This window comes from Culex pipiens, chromosome 1 (genome assembly GCF_016801865.2).
Source record: "Culex pipiens pallens isolate TS chromosome 1, TS_CPP_V2, whole genome shotgun sequence".
In the NCBI taxonomy this organism is placed as follows: domain Eukaryota; kingdom Metazoa; phylum Arthropoda; class Insecta; order Diptera; family Culicidae; genus Culex; species Culex pipiens.
In genome coordinates, this window is record NC_068937.1 from 21,808,070 (window position 1) to 21,818,507 (window position 10,438).

The following is a 10,438-nucleotide window of genomic DNA, read 5'->3' on the forward strand; positions in this document are numbered from 1 at the left end:
GAAACCCACGAAAATTTATCTGTCAATAATTTTTATCAACGCCTGCCAAGATTTTTACACGCACTAGATGTCGCCTTTTTGACATTCGATCAAAACGCACGACAAACGCTCGAAAATGGCAGGACTCAATCGACATCGAGCAGATAACGCTTCGAATCGCACGACCGCGGGACTGCAGTCTATCAGGGTTTCCTGATCCTGTCACGTAATATGCGAATCTGCTCTAACTGCTGTCACACGTTTGACACTTTCCCCCTTCTCTTTCACTCTCGCGCACATCAAGCGCGCTCCTCTCTCTCTCTCTCTCTCGTTCCCCCGTTCTCCGTTCCATAAACAAGAGACCGAGCAAAAAGGCAAGGAAAAAAAACATCACACACTTCTCTACTCCGCAAGTTCAGCGACGACGTTTCTGCCAAAAAAAAACGAAAAACCAGCAAAAAAACATTCATCGTTTCGCGTTTTCGGGCTCCGTTCCGCTTCGGGTGTGTGCGAACCATAAAGTGGTGACCATTTCCGGCGAATTCTCCGCGATTTCCGGTTCCGCGCAGTAAATTTGCTGAATTTTGGGCAAAACCTAAAAAGTGAAAGCCTAAATTCTGCGCTGTTTGTTTTCGTTCTCGGCTGCGGCGGCGACGCAGGATTCTGGAACAATCATCCTCCGGAGGACACACACCTGGTGGTGGTCACTTCCGGCGAAGGGCGCCAGCGCCCTCACGAGGGGACAAACGGAGTGTGAGTTTCGCCAAAAAGGAACCACCTTTTTTTTTGGTGCGCGCCTAACCCTTGGCGCACCAGCCGCCTACGCGAAAGCTTTTAACCCTTGAAGTGCCTCCTCCACCTCTTCAACCCTCCCCCACAAATGTCGGGTAGTTTTGCCTTTACGGTTACTATTATTCTCGCTAGTAGTTGTAGTTGTTGTTGGAGTCGAGACATTTTAGTCGTCGTCTCTTCGAATAATAATTCTCGTTTTTTTCGCGACCTTGCAATTTAATTTATGCACACAAACATTCTTTCGCGACTTCGAGCTTCCTTCTTTGCACAGAGAGTCACACAAGCAGGCTGCGAGTATTTCGTTTTTGACGTATTTGTTTGTTGTTTACTATTAATTTGCAGAGCGATTGGCCACTTCTTGTAAATTAAGCAAATTTCAACCAACTTTGAGTTCGATTAGTTCAATTAGCACATTTTATCGATATCGAGGGAGGAGGAGGCAATTCAATACAGCGAAAAAGAACAAAAGGATACTTGACGTTCACGTCTGTGTTTGGGAAATGCCAGTTTAGGCCACGACGGAACGTGGTCCAACGATTCAGAAGCGGCGCGGAACGTGGAACTGCAAGTCTCTCAAAATTCGTCGTCCAGATGCAGCAATGGAGCTCCGTTCAGCAAGGTTATTGCACCGGCAAAAGGTGCTGATGCTGACCAAAATAAGCTTCAAGCAACTTCGGAAGCAACTTTTAAGCGGAGCTTGCTAAGCCTTCTAACCACAAGTTAGAGGAAGAGTGGAATAGGGACAATCCTCCGTCTGCTCTGGGGTTCCTGGTAGACACGAAACGCCATCTGAAGAATCCACGGAGGTGCTCGAGTAATCCGGGTCCCCCCTAACCACAAGTTACACGAAGATTCATCTGGACGAGGTCATGCAAGGGGCACACCAGGGATGGTATTTACTCGTTTCCTCGCCGATGACGAGGGCTTTTAGATATCGTCCCTCGCTCAAATCATCAAATTTTTGGCGTTCTCCCAAAACTGCATCAAGAGAGCGAAGCGAAATCGACGCCGATGAAATAGCGAGCAACGAACAAACCGATGCGTAAGACGGAAAAAAATCTCTCACACAGCCAGTCCCGTCGCTCAAAAAGCAAGAGAAAGAGCAATCGTGAAATTCTCTCGCCCGTAAGCCCTGTAGAAATGAGTTCATTTGTGTGCGTGAGCTCCAGTGTATGTATACAGCAATTTCGTGTGCGTGCCTCTCCGGTTGGAACGATAGTTCCATCGGAGCCAGCGAGAGGGTATTTCTCGTCGATGTGATGGGCTTTCGATATTCGCGATAGCAAGCCGACCATCACTCGGCTGCGAAAGAGAAGAGAAATTTTAAGAGACGAGGAACGCACCGAAATATACATCAATGATAGTGCGATGGTGATGGTTTACCTACCCTGGGGCACACCTTCATCCCTTCAGATAAGCTACGGACTACGTTGGAAGTAATCTACCCCGAGACGAGACAAGACGCTATGACAACAAAAAGGACGACACGACTCAATGGACAATCTGGCCTCGTTTTAAACCTCCATGACTCCATTAATTGATACAACGTTATCTTTCATTCCAGATAAATCTTACGTAAATAAATTTCAATATTTGGAGTTGTAAACGCAGGACGATCCTATGGCCACCGGAAGTCGTTACTTTTGGATGGCCACGTTAAAAGTAAGAATAAAAAACCTTAAACTTAAGCCAACATTAAAACAATTTTATATTCTAGACCAACGATTGTCAAATCTAGACTACACCGTAATCACAGCAAGAAGCTTTGAAAAACAATCAATTCGAGACACATAACCTGCTCGCAAGCATGGCGAAGGAGTACGACTACCTGCTCAAGGTGCTGCTCGTCGGGGACAGCGACGTCGGCAAGCAGGAGATCCTGTCCGGGCTGGATGACGGCTCGGCCGAGAGCCCATTCTGCAGCGGGAGTGGTGAGTTTGGCTTTTTTAAATGCATTCCTTTTTTTACAATTACAAAATTATTGCACTTTGCTAGTTGGACCATTTTTGAAAAGAACAGACATCCAGATTGACCGGACTTGTCCAAAATCTGATTTTCATCTTTGCTAACATTTTAAAACACTCATTACAACTATTTTGACATGTCACTTGGTATATTGGACCATTTTTAAAAATTAACCGAGCTCGGAACGGACTCCGGATTGATCGGATTTGGCCAAAATCTGATTTTAATCTCTTTATGTATTTTAAATAACGCTTTACAAGTGTTTTGACATGTTGCTTGAAATTTTGGACCATTTTTAAAACGTAACCCAGATAGAACCGTTATTCCGGATCATGGTGTCGATCCAAATCCCGAAATAAAATTCCCTGACTTTTCCCTGACCTTCCAGACCACCATTTTTTTATTTTCTATTTTTTACTAGCATATTGTTTGGAGCGTTTTTATGGTTTCATGCATTTTCCTTTTTGAATATTGGAAATTTTAGATATTGAAAAACTTCAATGACTTTTTTATTTCATTTTTTTAACGATGGATTCTGCAAAAACTTAAAAACTTTTTTTTTATTTTGTCAATCATTTTTTTCTTATCGAAAATCCAAAATGAGCAACCATAAAAATGTTCTGTTTTTTTATCTGGTGATGTAATTTTAAATGTTGCCCTTTACCAAATAATCTAGAGTTTTTTTTAATAGGTTATAAACATATGAAACACAATAGCGTATAGGACCTTTTAAAAAAAACTCTAGAAATAATTAATAATTAAAATAAATTGTTGCAAATTTCAAACTGCGATTAGATAATTTCACTTCATTTTCTAAAGAAAATTTAAAGTTAAAAGTTTTCCAAAAAACATCAATTGAAAATTTGATTTAAAGAAGTCATGTTTAATTTTAAAATTCCGTAGTAACAGTTCAATAGGGCGAATCTGCGTCTATCCCTTTTGCTCAAGTGACAGTTTACGTAAAGTAAGAGGGATAGACTGCTTGTTTACAAACGCAGATTCGCCCTATTGAACTGTTACTACGGAAATACGGAATTGTTGCATTTTGCCGAATTTTAAAACAAATTAGGCCGATGCCAAAAGGTTGGATACAAAAACTTGAAAAAAAATATAATATTTTACAGAACCTTAAGAAAATAAATAAAACTGAAAAACTAAGAAAAATATTCAGTTAAATGTGAATTTTTCAAGTACATGTTTACGGTTTAAAAAATGATGTAGGTCTTTTTCAACAATGTTTGTATTTAAAGTAAGCGGTTTTCTGGATATTTGAAGAAAACATCTTCTTAAATAATTTTACAAAAAAAAATGTTTGCTATAAAATTTGAAAAAAAAATTTCTACCTTCTAGCCTACAGACGATCATTCACACGATCAATACATTTTATAAAAACAAAATACAACCTGCTCGAGCTTTTTAAAAAGTCATTTTTTATCAAACTTAGATATTTAGGTGTTTTAGAATAGATTCCAAATTTAAGCTCGATCTGACTACGGGGAAAAATATGTAAAATGTAGTTGTGCAATCCCTATGAAATCTCGGATGCTGGATCTTTACAGTCTGAACCCGATGCCTGATTTTTCTGTTACAATCTTATTGGAATTCCATATAAACTGTAAAACTGAATCAAATTTAAATAAAGAAAAATAATAAAATTTAAAATTGTAATAAATCCTCGATCTTGAGATTGTAAATTTAAGATACAGTTCATACTCGTTGATCTAACCAAAACGTCACTTAGAAAAATCGAAGCAAATTTTCCTACATCTTCTCAAAATTTCTCTAACCGAAAAAATAACTCCAAAAATACTTCAAATTTTAGGAATTTAAGAATTAGAGAATTTAAGAATTAGAGAATTTAAGAATTAGAGAATTTAAGAATTAGAGAATTTAAGAATTAGAGAATTTAAGAATTAGAGAATTTAAGAATTAGAGAATTTAAGAATTAGAGAATTTAAGAATTTAAGAATTTAAGAATTTAAGAATTTAAGAATTCAAGAATTTAAGAATTTAAGAATTTCGAAAAATATTTTTTTTCTAATAATTGTTTTTTTTATTTCTGAACATTGATATTTTTGATATTTTTTTCATATTTTTAAATATTTTAATTAAAAAATTTCGGATCTTTTGATTTTTTTAATGTTTTTTGCCTTTCTTACTAAAGAAAGGTATAGGTTTTACTTTAAGCCAGGACGTCATTTCCATCTTCGTAAATATGTCGATTCAGCATGAATTTTAATCGGAAAAATCGTCAAAAAATCACACTGCATCGATTTTCGACGCTCTATCGATTCACCTTGACAGAACTCGTCTATCTCCAACCCTCGAATTTTGAGAAAATAAATTCCGTGGAGGTCGAGTGATGTTCGTATGTGGTAAAATTTTGCTAAATTTTGTGTCGCGCCGTTCTCAGCTCCCATATATCCGATTTCGATTCTTCTAAATGCAGACGAAAGCTAGTGTGCTGAACCTGGGCGAGTTGCCGCGCAAATTTCGAAATATCCATCTGTTTTCGGATGCGGCCAGACTTTTCAACAAAATACACAGTTTTCAAATGAAAATATGGTCAATTTTTTTCATTTTCATATCTTTTATTTATCTCAAAAATTGCATTTTTCGAGCCCTACAACCTCCCAAATTTTCATCCAGATTCATAATATGGTTCTGGAGTTAGAGCCGTTTGATTGACCTACCATAAGAAAAAAAATCCCTAAAAAAAAGGTAAAAGCCCACCTGGTGACCTTCGCCAACATTTTTCATTTCTGATTTTATTCAAAATTTCTTGCTACATTCATAGTACAGACCATGAGTGAGCATCTGAAACAAATTCGACATCGATCGGCAATCCCGATCAATTTTTAGAACGATTTACTTTTTGCCTTTCTTACTAAAGAAAGGTATAGGTTTTACTTTAAGCCAGGACGTCATTTCCATCTTCGTAAATATGTCGATTCAGCATGAATTTTAATCGGAAAAATCGACAAAAAAATCACACTGCATCGATTTTCGACGCTTCGTCGCCAAGTCGACAAGTTGTCAAGTTGAGCTTCAAACACTGGCGCGAGAATGCTGGCGCATCTATTTTGTGGCTCGACTTATACTCATTTTGTAGTAACTTGTCTACCGATGTTTCCTACAACATGTAAGATATCGTAGCTTTTCGGTTTCTTTTGCCCTGTCCGTTTTTGCATATCTGTCCAATGTTTATGCAAAAACCTTTGTGACATAGGACATTCATCCGGCTACAATCATTTTGTTTCCCGTGCGCTCCTAAAATCGCCTAAATGTGACTTCATTTTCGTAAGTTTATTTAACAGGGTTCATTGGATTCCAATAGGAGCTTTCTAAGCTTTTCATCGTTTATATCGTTTTCAAAGTTTTCAATGCTGGCGACGCCAATGGCTTTCTACCTTAGGTTCTCGCGATTGAGTGTGTAGTGGTGCGGTTGTAAAAATAGCTATCTCTGACTCTGTCACATTCGTAGAAGCTGAATGGCTATCTTCCCTGCACCGTGCGGCACATGCGGTTCACTTATACCTCGGTTTTTCTTTGCGCCTACCGCGGTGTGCGTTGTCACTGGCGCATGGGAAGCTTGCTATGCTCGCGTTTGTCATAAACGCTTGTTTGATTAAGAATATGTACGATTAAAAATATTCTTTTGGTGAAAATTGCGTTTTTTGTTTCTTTTGGAAATCATATCATTTATAATACTTTGCTTTCGTCATAAGACTTTCTTCTTCTTCTAAACAAAGTCAATGTTATGAATTGAAAGAAGTTCTACCATCGTTATATTCTTTAGTAAGAAAGGCTCTATCTCACCCCAGGTGGGATTAAATCGGGTTTTTTAATACTGTTTTTTTTATTTTATTTCCTTATTTTTAGAATAATTCAATTTTGAATGTTGGAGCTGTAATTTTTTAATGTTTTGGTTTTTTTTATGTTCCTTCAAGAATGTTTACATTTAAAAAATATTTTTTCTGGTTGAATCCCATCTAAAATTCAAAGGCGGAGGCCAGCTTCTGATACTTCCAATCAAGCTAATATTTGGGATATAAGCACAGTACATCCACTGGAACATGCCCTAATAATAATTTTTGTTACATCCCAATGTCTGTATCTTTAGGAAAAAATTAAAATATGATTAAGATTAAAATTGAATGTATCCAGCATAAAAGAACACTAAATAAGGGAAAAAACATAACTCAAAAATTAAAAGAAATTAAATATTCAGAGTCAGTATGATTAAAAATGAGTTCATTTATTATGCATTTATTAAGGAAATCCTCAAAAACATATTAAAAAAATATCTCTTCATATTCTTCATCTTCATCTTTCTACTTTTCTTATTGAGAAAATACAAACAAAAATTTTCGGAAGAAAATTCAATTAATAAGAAATCGAAGTTCAATTAATAAGAAAAAAAAATCAATTTATCCTGATTCTTGATAATATTTTTCTTTATAAGTTGAAAGTAATTTTATCTCTCTCAATAATTGCTACCGCGCCAAATTCGCGCCGTCCGTAACAACCCTGTTTATTCCATATTTTTTGTTTTATTTCTTTAACTCTTGAATTTAATTCTTTAATTTCTAATTTTATTTCACCATCACTATTTTGCTTACATTTAAGATTACACAAAATTAGATTACTTTGTATCATTTTTAAATCATAGTTCAGTTTAATTTTGAGGAAAATAAAAATTTAGATAACGAATACTAAAGTGAAATTTTGGAAAATTTTCTAACCTTGCAATTTTTTTAGAATTTCAGAATAAGAATCTAAAAAAATAAGAAATCATCAATTCCAAAATATCAGAATTTCAGAATTTTAACAATTTAGAAAATTTGAGCTTTAGAATTTTAGATTTCTTTTTAATTTTTAAATTTTCGAGCTCTTTAACTTTTGAATTTTTTAATCATTAAATTTTTCTGACAAAATGTATGATGTTCTCTATGGTCCCTATATGCTGAGCAGACGGCCAATTTTAGAACAAATCTCTGAGGATGGTGGGGCAATTGCCTCATATTGTCCCACCCCAAAGTTAAAGAACGAGAGGATAGTCCTCACGAAAAGAAACGTGAGGAAAGTGCTATTTTGCGAGAGTATAGTCCTCTCACGTGTTCATTCGTTCATTGAAACAGTTCATCCTATTGAGTGGCTTATATGGACAAATGACCGCCACTAAGTCACCGAACCATGGTGGCCCATACGGCAAAGGCACGGTTCAATCTGCCGAAGATCTTGGGTTCGAGTCTCGGTACCGGTAGTGTTTTTTGACAGATGAATTTTTTTGAAGATGCACTCATGAGTAAAGTACTCTCGGTAATTTCGGGATTTATCCTCTCCGTCCACACACAGTACCATTTTACTACCGAATCGTGCTCTTTAACCTCTCGTGCCCAGTTCTGGGTGTATGTGCGCTAGTAATTTGTAATTTTCAGTTGAACGCAAATCCAAATTATTTGATTTTTAAACCTAAACATATTGCAAACAAGCAACGCGCGAAGAAATGCCAAATGCAACTTTTCGTTGCTGTTCCTTTTCTTCGTGACCCTTTTCTTAAGCATTTTTTTACATGGAGTTTTGCGTTCCTTCCGGATGACCAATATAAAAAATTAAATATTATCAATGTTGCAAAGTTTGGCCTGGACGACATTCAAATACAGCATCAAGGGCGAATTTTCAAAAAGAAATGAAATTTTGTAGTAATATTTTTAAGATCATCGAAATTCCCTGACCCAGCTTAAAATTCCCTGACTTTCCCTGACTTTTCCAGGTCAAATAAAATTCCCTGACAATTCCAGGTTTTCCCTGACTTTTCCAGAAATCGACACCATGCCGGATTGAACGGATTTGACCAAAATCTGATTTTTCATCTCTTCATACGATTTAAATCACTTATTACAAGTGTTTTGACATGTCGCCTGACATATTGGACCATTTTTTTAAGGTGTAACCTAGCTCGGAATGGACATCCGGATTGACCGGATTTGGACAGAATCCGATTTAAATCTTTTCTCACACATTTTAAAACAACAATTACAAGTGTTTTGACATGTCGCTTGCTATATTGGACCATTTTTTCAAAATGTGACCTAGGACCGGACTTCCGGATTGACCGGAAATGATAAAAATTGCCCAGAATAACAATTTAAAGTTAACCATAACCCGCTTTTCTATCCCTCACCCAGCGGCCTACAAAACCACCACCATCCTGCTGGACGGCAAGCGCGTCAAGCTGCAGGTGTGGGACACTTCCGGCCAGGGCCGGTTCTGCACCATCATCCGGTCCTACTCGCGCGGCGCCCAGGGCATCATCCTCGTGTACGACATCACCAACAAGTGGAGCTTCGACGGCCTGAGCCGATGGCTCAAGGAGGTCGAGGAGCACGCCCCGGGCGTGCCCAAGGTCCTCGTCGGGAACCGGCTGCATCTGGCGTTCAAGCGCCAGGTCGCGGCCAAACAAGCGGAACTGTACGCGTCCCGGAACAAGATGGCCTGCTTCGAGATTTCCCCCCTCTGCGACTTCAACATCCGCGAGTCGTTCTGCGAGCTCGCTCGGATGGCCCTGCACCGGAACGGGATGGAGCGGTTGTGGCGCTCGAACCGGGTCCTTCCGCTGCAGGAGCTGTGCTGCCGGACGATCGTGCGCCGGACCAGCGTGTACGCCATCGACAGTCTACCCCTGCCGCCGTCGGTCAAGTCGTACCTCAAGTCGTACGCGCTGACCTCGTCCCAGTGTCTGAGCAGTTCCCACCAGGCGCAGGCCCTGCTCGCCCACAACGGACGGCCACTGGCGCCGCTCGCCTCGAACGCCAAGAACCTCAAGTGCAAAACGCCCACCGGAAGTGGCAGCGGCCAGTGGCACCGGAGCAGCGGAACGGGGATCGGAGCGGGCGGGGGCATCGGGAACAACGTGCGCAACAGTTGCGTCATTTCCTGATTGGGCCGGGCCCTGCGGCGGCTGGTGGTTCTGGCGCGGCCACGACGGCGGAGCAGTTCCGGCCGGAAGAACCAGCAGCAGCAGGGCGGTTGTTGTTTTTAGAGGTTAAGCGAAGGAAGGTTAGTCGTTTTCTTTTTCTTTATTTTTGCCTTTTTTTCTTTTTATGTTTGTCTCAATAATTTTTAATCTGTTTATTTGTATTAAGGAGCTCAAAGTATGATTATTATTTGCCTTTTTTAGCGTGGAACGGCCTCAGTTTTATAGGAGGAAGTGAAATCGACTCAAAGTGATCCAGAATTGAGGTTAGACATTATTGTACATCACCCGCTTTCGGTGGGATGACAGTTTTACTGAATTTAAATTCGAAATATATAATTCTAAAATACCTTTTCAAACGGCGTAACCTTACAAAAAAAATGAAATTTTGAAAAGTTTGACAATTTTGACAATTTTGTCAATTTTGTCAATTTTGTCAATTTTGTCAATTTTGTCATTTTGTCAATTTTGACAATTTTGACAATTTTGACAATTTTGCCAATTTTGACAATTTTGGCAAATCTGACAGTTTGGACAATTTTGACAATTTTTACAATTTTGACAATTTTGACAATTTTGACAATTTTGGCAATTTTGACAATTTTGGCAATTTTGACAATTTTGACAATTTTGACAATTTTGACATTGTTGACAATTTTGACAATTTTGACATGTTTGACAATTTTGAAAATTTTGACAATTTTGACAATTTTGACAATTTTG

At 38.4% G+C, this 10,438-nt stretch overlaps 1 protein-coding gene across 2 annotated transcripts; it reads left to right on the forward strand.

Moving 5' to 3' along the window:
• Window positions 1–355: 355 nt before the first annotated feature.
• On the forward strand, window positions 356–10,098 carry LOC120420249 (ras-related protein Rab-40C). Of its 2 annotated transcripts, XM_039583238.2 has the most exons (4): window positions 356–732; window positions 2,336–2,433; window positions 2,489–2,702; window positions 8,928–10,091. In XM_039583238.2, the coding sequence occupies exons 3-4, from the start codon at window positions 2,579–2,581 to the stop codon at window positions 9,677–9,679; spliced, it is 876 nt and encodes a 291-aa protein (XP_039439172.1). In that variant the 5' UTR covers window positions 356–732; window positions 2,336–2,433; window positions 2,489–2,578; the 3' UTR covers window positions 9,680–10,091. The 2 variants fall into 2 exon arrangements, with proteins under 2 accessions (XP_039439172.1, XP_039439173.1); XM_039583239.2 differs by lacking the exons at window positions 356–732; window positions 2,336–2,433 and having other exon boundaries at window positions 2,523–2,702; window positions 8,928–10,098.
• The last annotated feature ends 340 nt before the right edge of the window (window positions 10,099–10,438 follow it).

Excerpts from the sequence above, each read along its gene's own strand:
- LOC120420249 (XM_039583238.2), top strand. The coding sequence starts at position 2,579 with ATGGCGAAGGAGTACGACTACCTGCTCAAGGTGCTGCTCGTCGGGGAC. Across the intron at positions 2,703-8,927 it reads CCCATTCTGCAGCGGGAGTG|CGGCCTACAAAACCACCACC; the intron begins GTGAGTTTGGCT and ends TCCCTCACCCAG.